The 15106-nt window shown below is 40.8% G+C and overlaps 1 protein-coding gene across 3 annotated transcripts in view; it reads right to left on the reverse strand.

Moving 5' to 3' along the window:
• The window catches only part of PCSK5 (proprotein convertase subtilisin/kexin type 5), a 635867-nt gene that overhangs the window by 474437 nt on the left and 146324 nt on the right, over positions 1–15106 (reverse strand). For all 3 annotated transcript variants that reach the window (XM_073634106.1, XM_073634125.1, XM_073634116.1), the window contains exon 4: positions 6888–7031. In XM_073634106.1, the coding sequence (XP_073490207.1) occupies positions 6888–7031 (144 nt within the window). The remainder of the gene's footprint in view (positions 1–6887; positions 7032–15106) is intronic.

Below are 15106 nucleotides of genomic sequence, written 5' to 3' on the forward strand. Positions count from 1 at the left end.
AGAGAGGGAGGAACACTGGTAGACAAATTGGCATTCATGTTCCCCAAGCCGCAGCATATTGCCAAGTTGTCTCCAGTGGTAATGATGAAGATGGAGGAGATGGAGATGATGATGATGATGAGGTCACTGATGCGACTTGGGTGCCATATAGAGCAGAGGAGGAAACTGAAGGTGAGGCGGCACAACCCCAAGGAGGTCAGCATCAAGAAAGAGTAGAGAGCAGCCACCCTATTCCATCACATTCTGCAGCTGTTATCTCCCGGTCCACTCCCCACAGCTCAGCTGTCTGGGCCTTTTTCAGCACATCTGCAGCAGATCGCACTGTTGCTATCTGCAAACTATGTCACAGGCACATCAAATGTGGCAAAAACACCAACCATTTGAGTACCACATGCCTAACAAGGCATTTAACGTCCAACCACTCAGCCCATTGGCAAGAGCCAACTGTCATCCTGAGTGACCCCGAGGAGTCTGCTTCTCAAGCCTCTGCAAATTTGAGGCTCATGGGCAACCTCATGCTTCAAAGCCTGCGAAAAGACCCAAGAATACATGGCATAAAGGAAAAGGATGATTACTGGTTGGCAACCCTCCTTGACCACCGTTATAAGGGGAAGGTCTCTGAACTCATCCCGTCCCCACAGAGAGTGCAGAAGATAAAATCTCTTGAGGACACATTAAATTTTTTAATTAAATTTTATTGAACGTTTTTCCTGACTCTAGTAGGTTACAGTGTGGTGGAAAACGTCATTTTGAGTCATCTGTTGGTAAAGAAAGGAGCGTTGGAGAAGGCATAAGTGAGGCATTTCGGAATTTTTTTAGTCCTCGCTGCCCAGGGCTGTCAGCTTCCACATTCCATCGGCAGCGTCTACATCACATGGTGAACGATTACCTCGGGGGGCCAAAACAGAGACGGAGAGCTTTCCAGCTGACGATCCACTGGCTTACTGGGTCATAAGAATAGACCACTGGCCAGAACTTGCCCAGTATGCTATTGAGTTGTTGGGCTGCCCTGCATCCAGTGTGCTTTCAGAATGAGCATTCAGTGCTGCAGGAGGTTTCGTTACTGATCATAGAACACGTCTGTCCACAGACTCTGTGGACCGTTTGACTTTTATAAAATTAATCAGTCCTGGATTACCAGCTATAAAGTCGCTGATGCCGATGTCACTGATTAAGTCTTTTTGGGATGTGGAATCTCTGCAGGACTTTGAGGCTGCCTAGCTTTGAGGGTGTTCAATCATTTCATCTGGAAGAATGTTTTTTGGTATAAGTTTCATGGGCACAATTAACACCCAAAGACCAATTTTTCTGCACCTGTCTGACAGGTGCATATCATTGCAATTTTTTATAGCAAGGCAAATTCTTGCTTTCATCAAGAGTACCTCTATAGGGTTATGGTGGGAAGGCACCACCGACAGCCAAAGACCAATTTTTCTGCACCTGTCTGACAGGTGCATATCATTGCAATTTTTTACAGCAAGGCAAATTCTTGCTTACATCAAGAGTACCTCTATAGGGTTACGGTGGGAAAGCACCACCTACACCCAAAGACCATTTTTTCTGCACCTGTTTGACAGGTGCATATCATTGCAATTTTTTACAGCAAGGCAAATTCTTGCTTGCATCAAGAGTACCTCTAAAATGTTACGGTGTGAAGGCACCACCGACACCCAAAGACCAATTTTTCTGCACCTGTCTGAGAAGTGCATATCATTGCAATTTTTTACAGCGAGGCAAATTCTTGCTTTCATCAAAAGTACTTCTATAGGGTTACGGTGGGAAGACGCCAGCGACACCCAAAGACCAATTTTTCTGCACCTGTTTGACAGGTGCATATCATTGCAATTTTCTACAGCAAGGCAAATTTTTGCTTTCATCAAGAGCACCTCTATAGGGTTACGGTGGGAAGGCACCACGGACACCCAAAGATCAATTTTTCTGCACCTGTCTGACAGGAAAAATGTCATTTTTTTTGGCTTTATAAATCTAATTATTGTTGCAGCAGATCCTAGACATGGTACAGATTTGTCACTTTACAGCTAGACTAAGGGGACCCCCCTGGCACTATATTGGAAGGAATTTTTCATTTTTAGGCTTTCACTTTAAAAATCAAAAAATCACTGCTCATTTAAAAATTAAGTTTTTCACAAACTTTTTTTTATTGATCCATGTGCCCCAGGGCAGCACCCAGACACCTATACCCATTGTATGCCTAATTACTTGCATTTAAGCCTTCAAAATGGGCACGTTTGATATTTGACGTTTGCGTACCATTGACTTTAATGGGGTTCGATATTCAGGTCCGAACTTTCGCGGTGTTTGGACGTTCTGGTCCATTCGGCCCATCCCTAGTTGTATGGAGGGGGAAAAAACTTCTCCAAGTTTTGCCAATAATTATATAAGGCCCAATCTATCAGATCTACAGTAAGAAAGGGCTTTCTACAAAAGGTCCTCTTTTTGAGCATTTTCAAAAATATAGAGCTGTGTAGCACGAGGCATAGCTTTCCAAATTTGGACACATTGTCTTAAAGAGGAAGTAAACCCTCTCTTCAAAAAAAAAAAAAAAAACAAAAAAAAAACAACCTGCAGGACAAAGGCATAATGAGCTCGTATGCATAGCACACAAGCTCATTATGAATTACTTACCTGAGATCGAAGTCCCCGAAGCGACCCTCGTTAACCTCCTCTGTCGCTGACACGTTGACTCTACGTGTCTCCCGGGTATCGCTGCTCCGGGGCGCTGTGACTGGCCGGACCAGCGATGACGTCACTCCCACGCATGCGCGCTGGTGCCGCCACTAACGGCATGATCACCGTTAGAAATGGCACGCTTAGTGCGCCTGCGCCTGATGTCTACGGTGCATGCAACGTAGACATCGGTGCTGCTATTTCTGCAAATATCTCCTAAACCTTTTAGGTTTGGGAGATATTTCTTGCACCTACAGGTAAGCCTTAATCTAGGCTTACCTGTAGGTTAAAGTGGTTGTAATGGGTTTACAACCACTTTAATTAGTCCACAATATTCAACATATGGTGAGAGGGTAAAGAAGTAACTTCTGTAAATTGTGGTGGAGAAAAATCTCCGCCACCACAATATCTGTATTCCCCTTGGTTACTGCCAAAGCGTGTGAGTCAATTCTGGTTTTAGACTGGAAAAATAATCAGGGGGAGGTGAAGGTAATAGAGCACTTGTGGTTAATAGATTCCAGAAGCGGAGATAGCCTCTGGCATAGGTAAGACATAGTGGCTGTAAATTCTGCTGTACGCCTGTAAGGGAATGGGGATGGGGCTGTGTTGGTATTAGAATGTGCTCTGGAACAAGGGAACCACTTGGAACTTGGGAGTTTCAGGCAGGCCTGCAGCTGACTCACCACTCTCTGTCCTGTGTGTTCCCACTCTCAAGTGCCTGCTTCAGGGTAGTCACAGAGTAGACGTGAAATGGGGGGGTTCAGCATGTCCAGCATGATGGAATCATTGAAACCCAAGAGCTAACTGAGTTACAATTGCTGTGTCCTAGATGGATCTGGCAACAGGCAGTGTGGCAAACAATCAGCTTGCGTTATCGGCAGAAAATGGAAGCCGGAAGTACGCAGCTAGGACTCTAAAGAGCACTGCGTCACTAGCCAGAGAATAATTTCTGGTAGAGATGTAGAAAAAGACCGTCAATTTTGATTAGGTAAATGGTATAATAATGTTACCCATATAGCACCCTGTGCTTACTACAGTTGCTGCACCATGCATGTGAATATAGGGGGCAGACCAAGCACAGCTTTTGCCAGTCACCTGAAGGTAGTGTCATCACCCCATGGTCTATGAATCGATTCCTGTGTTCTGTACTGTATGATAAAGATGAACCAGATGCAGCCAGTGAACGATGCTGCTGTCAGAGTACACCATCAGTGAGAATTGGTAAGCTGCAATACAGTAAACTTTTGTTTTCAAGTTTGGATACCCTTTAACCTTCTCCCTGCCATGAGACAAAGTCCACCTATGGGGTGTGTTTGCGTGTTTACCTGTCAGGTTTGAAATACCTGCTCCACTGCAAACTGAGTTACCACCTGGCACTCTAGTGGAAAATCTGAACACATACATTGCTCTACTTGCCACATCACTGGAAGCAGATGGAATATTCTGACATTGCACAAGATCACTAAGGGATTGTAAGCTCTACACATGCTGTATGGGAACATTACTCCCTGCCTCCCCTTCCACAGCTTTTTCAGTAGTGCATAAGTACTCTGTTGGCAGTTTATACAGAGAAGCTGATACTTTGTATGCCTTATTGGCTATACTGTCTTTGGAATTGCATTTACCCATACTGCACTACACTGCTTAATTACCCCTTTCTGGACACCCTTTCATAAGTAAAAGTTTTGTGTAAGAGTTTACTCTGTTCTTGCTTGTTGCATACTTGATCCAGTTCAGTGGCTCGGTGTTCCTTCTACGCCACAAGACAATTACGCCAATTTCTCCAGCTAGAAATGAGTTATTCAAAGATGAGACTTTGGGGGTTAATTTATGAAAAATTAGGAAAATAAAATATGTAAAAAGTGGAATTGTTTTCAACAGCAACCAATCAGGTTTTACTTTTCATCTTAAGAAAAAAAAAATGAAACAAGAATTTTCTATGGATACATTTATTTTAGGCTTTTTTATGTTCTCCAGTTTTAATGAATTAGCCCCTTGATATTTATTATTGTTAGGAAATGTGGTATGAACCCAACAACACCATGCTCCTTACAAACATTTAAAGAAGTGCCACAAAACAGACCTTGTGCTGAGTGACCAACAAGCTAGTAATCACTAAGTAGTCACCAAGGGAACATCACTGTCCACCACTATCACCAGGGGCACTTCAGTAACCAGCACTGACACCAAGGGAACTGACTACCACTGTATCAATGCGTATTCTACTGACCACCACAGCAACATAACATTTCTACACTGATTGTGTTAAAGTGCAAGGACCTTTCATATAGCAGAGTATCTGAAAGCACAGGCAACCATGTTGTATCTGCACATTTGTTATATTCATTATCTAACCACCACTAAAAAAGGTACTTTTATTAAAAAGTGAAAAAAAATCAATTTATCATACACAATAGCAATGGTCTATAGTGGTTTTATTGTAGTTCTACACTAGGCTTTAGGGAAAAAAGCTGGAAATGAAAATGTTTTAGCTACCCATAGCAATCAATCATTTTTTGTAATCATTCCACTGGGGCAGGCAGCTAGCACATTTGTTTTTATGAAATACATATATATCTTCTTTAGAAAACAACATATATGGTCTGCTGCTGTTAAGCTTTGCTTGGGGGCTGTATGGTAGCAGTCCATCTGCAATTATTGAGAAATCACTTTTACCACTATAAATATTACAAATACTTTAGTGGTGAGACTATGTGACAAATGTATAAAACAGCTGGAACGTCTACCAGTGACATACCAAACTGTAGAGCTATATGTACATGTATGCGCATGCCTTTATTACTGAATACAAAATAATATTTACACAGTGACAACTATAAAATAAAAAAGCCTACGAATAATCCATATTCATGTCTCTGGCGCGTTATACATTTAAACATTTGTTGTTTAGACTGAGTGACCTGGGACTGCTATGCATAAAAATGCATCCAGGAGATATTTTGTATCATACAGATTGTATGCATACACTAAATTAACACTAACTGCCGGTTCACACAGGGGCGGCACGACTTGCAGGTCGCCTCACCGAGGCGACCTGCACACGACTTCAGCGGCGACTTGCAAAACGACTTCTGTATAGAAGTCAATGCAAGTCGCCTGAAGTCGCCCCAAAAATACTACAGGAACCTTTTTCTAAGTCGGAGCGACTTGTGTCACTCCTATTAGAACGGTTCTGTAGCACAGAACGGGACGCGACTTGTCAGGTGGCTAAGTCGCCTGACAAGTCGCCCCTGTGTGAACCGGAGCTTAACAGTAGAGTGAGTGGTTCAACACTGCTTAAAGCCCAAATGAAGTCCTATTTTATCAGAGTCTGACCTATTGCTCTGTTATCAGCAAAGCTCTTGCTCCATGCAGCGAGCTCTGGCTCTGACTCAGTAAGCCGCCTGTTGAACCTCTGCAGATCACTGCTTTGCCTCAGAGAGCTAAAGTCCCACTCTGTTTCATGCTGGCAGGACACAGGCTTTTCCACTCAGGTTGTGGTTGCTTTAGAAAGAAACTGTTATGCCGTGTACACACGAGCGGACTTTCGACGGACTGAACTCTGATGACTTTTTGACGAACTTTCGACGGAGTTTCAACGTAACGGACTTGCCTACACATGATCACACCAAAGTCTGACTCATTCGAACATAATGACGTACGACCGGACTAAAATAAGGAAGTTCATAGCCAGTAGCCAATAGCTGCCCTTGCGTCGTTGTTTGTCCGTCGGACTAGCATACAGACGAACAGATTGTTCGACCGGACTCGAGTCCGTCAGAAAGGTCTGAAACACATTCTATTTCTAAAGTCCGTCTGATTTTTCGACAGCAAAGGTCCGATGAAGCTCACACACGATCGAATTGTCCGGCGGATTAATTCCGTTGGACCTTTGCTGTCGAAAAATGACTGGTCGTGTGTACACGGCATAAGGCTTTGAACACCTTTTGTTTGATGCACCTGGAAGGTATTTAGCTGATTTAAAAGGTTTAGTTGGGATTTAAGAAAAATGCCACTGTCTGCAAGAATGAGAGTTCTAGCTTTTTTTCTGGGTTGGTATTTATGAGTATTTATGTCTTTGGAAAGCAACCCTATATATCAGTAATATTATTCAAGGTTTTAGTTGTATTTGTTTTTTTGCATTCAATGTACAGTTAGCTGACAAATTACATTTCAAAGAATTTTCCCAAAATACTTACGTAATTCTGCATCAAGTCAGGATGGTTTCTTTCAATCCCATCATCCAAAATAGTAACCACAACATTCTTCCCAGTATATCCCCTCTTCCAGGCACCTACAATGTTCATGTCAGACTGACAGTGATGGGCATTGTCACTGCAGTGCTGCAGAAGAAGCAAAAATAAATTCTTCAGTAACTTGATCTAAACATCAAAAGCATCAAAATCAAAATGATAAGTTATAATGAGACAAATATACAGAATCTACTGTATATCTCATTTACATTATAAGAATGTTTTTACTTTATTTTGGGTAATATTAATTAGAGACAGCATATCAGTCAATCAAAGATAACTTTAGACACCGGTTTTGGCAGCTGCAGACAAAACACAACATACAACACAATTTACCGGGTGTTCCTCCTTACTAAGTACAAAATGCAATTGATTTTCTCTCCTCACTCAGCTACAAAGAAGCTGAGCAAAATCTTGTATTGCTACAAAGCCTTTTTCCATTTTATTGAATATAATCTAAAGATAAAGTCGGTCATGGAAATGTCCGCATAAAGAAAAGTATATAAGAAACTTAAAAAAAACACCACACTCTCAATTATATTTGTTTCTTCCTTCCCTGGCATGATCTAAAGTGTTTATAAGCTCTGGTTCTTTGCTCTGCTGCATATGCTGTGCCAAATCTTTCAAATGTGATAAATAGGGATATAACTGCAGTTTGAGGCGAGGCAGGAGCTGCCTCAAACTCTGTTCATGGACCGGGCAAACTAAATGCTCAGACTTGGTCATGTTAGCCTGGCAAAACCTCCTTCTGCAGCATGTTACCACTACTCATTCACAAACAAATATAAAACTTAAAACAAATGCAGAGATGACAAGTCCTTTACTAAAATAAAAAATTTGAGGCATCTGATCCTGTTGCATCCCTCTCATCAAATTAAATCTTCAGTCCACGTCGCCAGAATAAAGAAAGAGGCAGGGTTTGGGTGCGTGGGGTGTCCCTTTGTTTACATGTATCTGTCAGCCAGGAATCCTTAGCTGACAGCTGAATGAGCCAGGCAGGGATGAGTCACTGGTTGTTAGGATTTTGACAGCTGCTGGCTTCCTGACAACCAATAGTCCTGAGCTGGAGCTGTCACATTTAGCAGTGGTAGTAATACCGCTGTTAAATGTTTCAATTCTAATTTTGTGCATTTATTAAATATCAAATGGCTAGACCATAAGATAATTACCAAATGTATTTTTCATGTGAATTGACTTTAATGTGATATCACATTTTTTATGGTATTTACAGCAGATAATTACCACACTGGTGGAAATTACTGCAAATGCGGTATTTAACGGTAGTGAATTGACATTTTAAGTATCACATGTCATATAAAATACTAATGTCACATGCAATAAACATTAGTGCATTGATTGAACTTTGTAACTCTAGACGATAACTCTAGACATACTGTAGGAGTATATTCACCTAATCTTCCTAACTACAGTTGCATAAGAAAACAATCATACACAACCTTGCTCAACCTTGACAGACCCAACCACAGGGGGAGAATGGATTGACTAGGTTGGATTTTCCTGGCCAGTTACAACCCCTTTTCCCCTTCAAGATAATCTGGTACTGGAAAATCTGCTGAGGGTTTTCCCTCCTCTCTCCACAGTAACAGTAAACAGTAAATTAAAACATGCATGCATGTGGAAAGATTTTTTGTAATAAAGATCTTTTGGCATTTGGGCAAATCTAACCACCATCTTGTACCTAAAGATATCTTTAAACCATCCGTTTTTTGTACATATATAATTTAATGATATTGAATAATAGTAAAATAGTTTTAACAGTAGTTATCTTATTATCACATAACCCAAAAAGTAAAAAACATGCACAGCAACATCGACTTTACTTCTACATTCATGTAAAGAAATGGCTTCAGTTTAGGTCATTTGCTTCTTATGGCCTCTGCAGGAAAATGCAGTTTAAAGTAATGCAAACAAAGCAATGGGATTTTATCTCACCATATTTATTACCCCTACTTTATATTGCCAATTGTATTCCAGGTAATAACATGTTGGTTATATGAATTTCCTTGTCAGTGTAAAAAAAAAAAAATCTATTAACCTTGTACTTTAGAGATTTATACTAACATAAGAATGTATCATTCCATTGGTTTCTGCCACCAAATCTGACTGTTTGAAAAAATAAACTGGGAACTATTAAAATTGCATTACAAATGCATAAATTGGTCATTTCAAGCTAAGAAAAAATATACAGCAATTTCTAAAGTCTCACGGTTTACTTTTCACAAACTGTCTTTGTGTAAGAATAAATGGGGCTCCCCATAGGATTATGCTGATAGCTCAGAAACCTTTCTGGCTGAAGCGATGGCCCAAGAAGGGATATCTTACAACATACCAAAACCAAAAATATGTTCGGAATGAGGTCTTTGTAACACTGCCATTACTAGATTTGAATCCCATGTTGGAGTAGAAGCCTAGCAAGGGTAGCAACGCATGTAGCACCTTGAATGCAGGTACGAATCAGTGAATAGTTAGCAAAAAGATGTTAAAAAGGAACAGACTGGGCAGAGGCCTTAGTTTTAAATGGTACTAAAGGTCAAGTGCTGTTCTACCCTCAACTGCAGGAAAGAAAAAAACATGCTTTACTGAAAAGGCAAATGAGAAGAAAAAAAAGACACACCAGCAAAATAAAAAAAGTATTTTATGTGACATAACAAATTTTGCGGAAAGCAGAGTTACTAGCTTATGAAATGGTCAGAATACAAAATCAAAAATTCCCCATTTCCCCAGCGACCGAGAAGCAGAGTGAAATATTGATCACTGAGACAACAGGCTGGTCTGGTAGAGGCCATGAAGCGTCAGCTGACAGAGGTCAATGTACCATACTCTCCAAGGCTCCAAGGCCAATTTGCAGCCATGATAATGACTGGAATGTTCTCATCCACAATATTATGAAGTAGACGAGTTCAAAGTTTCAGCAGAGGAAATACATAGTTCAAGGTATACTGATCTCACAGTGCTACCAGAGCATCAGCTGCATCTGCCATCTGGGCCTGAGTTCAGGAAACAAACCTTTCCAGCTTCTTGTTGTTCCAAGACCAATCCCTGTCTGGATGTTCCCCAACACAGACATAGGTCCTAGAACACCTCCAGATAGAGAGACCATTCTCCTGGGTCCGGACAGCTGTTGAAAAAAAAATCTGCCAGCTAGTTCACTTCACCCAGAACAGGAGAGATTCTACCTTCATCACCAACAAAACACACTAGGTTTTCCACTGATTATTGAAGTAAGTCATTGTTTTGATTAAGCCTAGATTGGATGAACAGTCAGGGGGGCCATTGAAGTAAAAGATAAAATGCTTGCAATTCCAGGATGTTGGTTGGAAGCATAAATTCCTCCAAAGACAAACAATCCTGAACAGACACATAATCCAGAACTCTGCACCAAGACTAGTATTAATCGTGACAATATTCTGATATAAGAGAAAAAACACCCTGCCCTGCCAAAATGCTGGGGGCAGAACTCATCATGGCAGAGGATGCAATCAGTTCATGTTGTCCAGAGAAAGACTGGACCAATGTTCCATTTCAAAGTTTAATAAGTGGAACTGAGCAAATCAACTGCTCTTGGGGTAGAAAAACCTTGGACTGAAAGGTACTTAGAAGACCCAGATACTTCAAGCAGTTTGACAGAATCAGAGATTATTTTTCAAATTCAGGATCCACTGGAAGGCCTCCAAGGTCTGCATCATGAAAAAAATAATAGAGTCCAATATCTGATTAATGGAATATCTCTAGATACCCCAAAACTGGAATGAGGACCTTTGTGAATACTCTTGGAACATAAGAAAGAGCCACAAGCTGATAGCAGTTGTCGCCCACAGCAAAGCGAAGAATCACTGTTGACCTAGAAGGAAGGGAAGGAGTAAATATGCATCCTTTTATCGATGGATGCTAAGAGGCCACGATGAAGAGATGCAATTACGAATGCCTCCTTTGGTTTCAGGACTTTAAAAGTTTTTTAAAATAAGTGAAAATTATTAGTGAATATGGGAAGTCTTTAATCATCCAATCAAGTGCAAGGAAAAAAAAATTCTGTTTTTTAAATGTTCAGTGACATGGGTATTTTTTGCAAACATTTGCAAGTCATTCACTAAGCTAACTGGAAAATTGTTCCATTTGAAAAGTAAACATACTCTATTCCTTTAGTAAATCAACCCTAGCATTTTGTATAGGGTAAATTATAACATATAGTACAATTTCAGGTGTGCCAATATAAGTACAGCTGCTTTAGTTTCAAATGAAGTTTCTGAATTTTTCCTAAATATAAAAAACTTGTATCCAGCTATTTCTTTTCCAAATAAGTCAAAATTTTAAAAACACATTTTTGAGATTTTTTTAAATGGTTAGTTTATAACTTAAACTAAACTGCGATACACGGGGACAGAGCCCGGCGCCAAATTCAAAAAGTGAAAAACACAAAACACATACAGTACACTGTAATCTTACAGATTACATTACTGTATCAAACTGTATAAAATTATTTATTTTGTCCCTAATGCTTTGTCCAGTGCCCTGCATGCAGTTTTACATTATATATACTGTTCTTTCTGCCTGTTAACTTGGGAATGTTCATAGCAACCAAAAAGTGTCTCCTTACCTCAAAAGCGGTTTTAGACCAGCTAGAAAACAGCAATCGTAAATTAGAATCACTTGCAGAACTGAGCGATAATGATTTGTGGAGATATTAGTCATCAAACACCGAAAGTGATGACAGTGACAATTCTGCAACTGAGCAAATTTCAGTGTTTTTGATTTGATTACATTATTGAACACATTTTATTATTATTTGTTATAATATTTATAGTTATTTATTATATTACGGTATAACTTATGATTTTGTGTTTCAAACTTTATCATACCCGGGATGTCTACTAGACTCTTGTTTGGACAGATTTAAGTGAGTTATTCATAAGAATTACAGGCCTACAATATAAAATGCCAAATTTCCATGCAAATCAATGTACCGCTTTCAGCATCAAAAATCTGACATAATCATACCGCCAGGGAGGTTAAAGAGAAATAATTCCAACAGACTGGCTGTTTCATAGGCCTTTTTAGGTGCTAATTTAATAGAGCACACAAAACATTAAAATGTTAAAAACAATCTTTTTTATTATAGTACAAAATTTGTGAAATCAAGTGAGCGTGTAGTAATATATTTAGCAGACAACAAATTATTTCCCCCTCTATCATACCTGATATTGCCCACCAGTCATTCCTGGTGGGGGTAGCGGTTCAGGTGTGGTGGAGAGAGCTTAGGAGGGGTGGGGAAGGGGAACTGGCATTCAGGTGTGGTGTTAGAAGTATGGGGAGGGGTGGAAGTGTGATGGTGGGGGCAAGGAAGGGGTGGAGATATGCAGCCCATAGATTATGCAATTTTATTTCCTACAACCACGTGTTGCAAGAAAGAAAATCACTAGATTCCCCCATTGACACAGTAAGTGTTGATTGGGGAATCCCTCCCGTGGAGCTGTTGTGTTCTCCCAGTGGTGGAGGGGCATGGGGAACCATCCCTGCCAGGAGAACACAATGATTATTGTTAGTGACTAAATCCACTGGCAATAATCGCATGCTAGAAATCCGACATCCTGGTTGTGCCCTAGTCGACCGATGGATCGACTTGGGTACAATCAGACTGCCCATAGATGGACCGAATCTCAGCTGGTCCTTGCGGAACTGGCCTAGATCCGAGCCATCCGAGTTGAGGAAAGATGGGTTTAGGTGTTGAGGGGTGGGATTAGGCTTTCAGGTGTGGTGATGAGACCAGTGGAGGAGTGGGGTCAGGCATTAGCTGTGGTGTTGAGTGAGGAAGGGGTGTGTTTAGGCATTTAGATATGGTGGTGGGTGCATGAGGAGTGTTCAGAGTTGAGAATGTGAAGGTACTGATGTGAGGGGGGTTCCTGCAGCTGAGTGTTGAGTAAGGGGGCACACAGCAGTCCCCACACAGCCATGTGTATCCAGCATTCCAGCTCATCCTCCCGTACACTCCCGTACACTTCTACAGCTAATTGAGGCAACACCAACTCATCAGCATTGCCCCATCTTTTTCAGTAGCTGCTAAGCCAGGTGGAAAGCTAAGGGAACTGATCAGTGACTCCGGGCAAGGATGCTTTGAGGAGGTAGGGGAGCTTGGGTGGAAAGTGTTATCAGTGGGCATCTGGCAGTAGCTCCTTTCAGAGATTCAATATTGACATCCCTGAGTGGGTCGCAGCAGTGGAGGAAACCAGGCAGCAAAGACAGAGCTGTCTGCAGCAAGGAGCTGTAGTTAGGTGAGGGAGAGCAGCACAGAGTGCTGTCGGCATAAGTATAAAGGGTGGCAGTGACTAAGCAGCAACTTTGGGTGGCTCACTGAGGCAGCAACATCAAGCCACATGCAGTGTGCAGATACCTGCCAGGTAGTGACCCAAGGAATGTGGTATAAAAATGTTACTGTGAAGGTGAGGAGAGGCAGATCACTGAGGGTCAGGAAGGAAGGAAGAAACAACAATTACTAGTTATTAGCTTTTACATTTTTATAAAAATGTTTAGGTGTCTGCAAATGGTGCCGGTCCAGACACTTCTCTAACAATGCAATAATGCATGACTAGTATCCAGTACTGCCATGTACAGAATAATGTTACATTCACAGGCCAGTAATAATTATTGAACAACCGTCCCCATGTAAAAGACTTAACACTGGTCTTACTTTTGGGACAAGACAGAAACATCTGACCATGTATTGTAAACTCCATACTGAATGGAAAGTATTAACTTGTTGGCTGCTTAGCAGATATGAAAATTGTTTAAAAATGTACTATTGTACTGGTGTGGCCCTCTGCTACAGGTGTGATAATCATGATTATACACGTTTGCCCATTTATACTCAGTGTTGAGAGTTAGAATGGAAAATTGTGAGTGTACTTGCTGTGTGTTTTTACCGATTTTAATAAAGAAGGTTGTGCAATTATTTTTGTCCTCTTATATGATGGTCTGAAGGAGTGTTGAACATTTAACAGTTACTATGTACCTCTGGGATGTTTGAGCTGTATCAGAGGTTATTTATACAACATGCTTTGTCTAATCATCTTATTAATTTAAGTGGTTGACATTGAAGGGTAAGTGTATTACCATTTGAGAGAGGTCAGAGTGAATTGTGTTTCTCCAAGGGGCTGAATAAGAGAACATATCACAACCATGAGTTGCAGGAAAGAAAATTGCTTGATTTCCCCACCAACACAGTCAGTACTGATGGGGGAATCCCTCCCACGGAGCTATTGTGCTCTACCGGAAGGGGGAGCCATCACAGCCAGTAGAATACACAGTGATTATTTCCTGCGGCTATAGTGGCATGAATAATCACATGAAAAATCGGACAGGCTGGTTGTACCCAAGTTGATTGATTGATCAGCTTAGGTACAATCAGCCTGCCTCTACATGGTTTAAATCTCAGCCGGTGCCTGCTGTACTGGCTGAGATTCAAACTTTGGCTGGCTTTAGATTCACCAACAATTCTCAAAGAAAGCCAAACCCAGTTAACTTATCTATGTCACTTCGCCCCCCTTTACTTTCAGTCACAGGCCATTTCAACTACTCCATGGCATGATTATATCTGGGAAAACAACAACATGTTGGTTTCAAGTGCATATGTATTATTTCACTCAGTAAGGTAATTCCATGAAAATTAGGGATTCACAAGAAGAGAAAATGTGTTCAGGGACCTGGCAAGGAAGCATAAAGCATAAAGATCTATCACATTAAGTATGTCTCAAGACTTCAAAAAGCTAAAAAAAAAAACCCCACAGTGTTAGAAAACTGGACCTACATAGGGCTATATTCGTCAATAAAAAGCAAGAACGTTGTTCAGCGTGGTCAATAGGGCAAATTAAATGTTAACATGGAGGTTTGGGTACAATGTACTGCTGTGAGACTTTGCAATAAAAGTCTAAAACTTTATCATTTACTAGTATTAGGGTAAGGTAGAGGAACTCTTTATAATGCTTTATTTATATAGTGCCAACATATTATGGTTAGTTTTCATAAACCTATTAGGAAGTAACAAACATTTCTTTGTGTAGTTATTGCTTTATTTACAGGCCACTTACATGTTACGTTAGACTTCCTTTCACACAAAGCCCATACAGTTGCTTTAAAGTAGCCAAGTTAACAAT

Source organism: Aquarana catesbeiana, linkage group LG01, assembly GCF_042186555.1.
Source record: "Aquarana catesbeiana isolate 2022-GZ linkage group LG01, ASM4218655v1, whole genome shotgun sequence".
Lineage (NCBI taxonomy): Eukaryota > Metazoa > Chordata > Amphibia > Anura > Ranidae > Aquarana > Aquarana catesbeiana.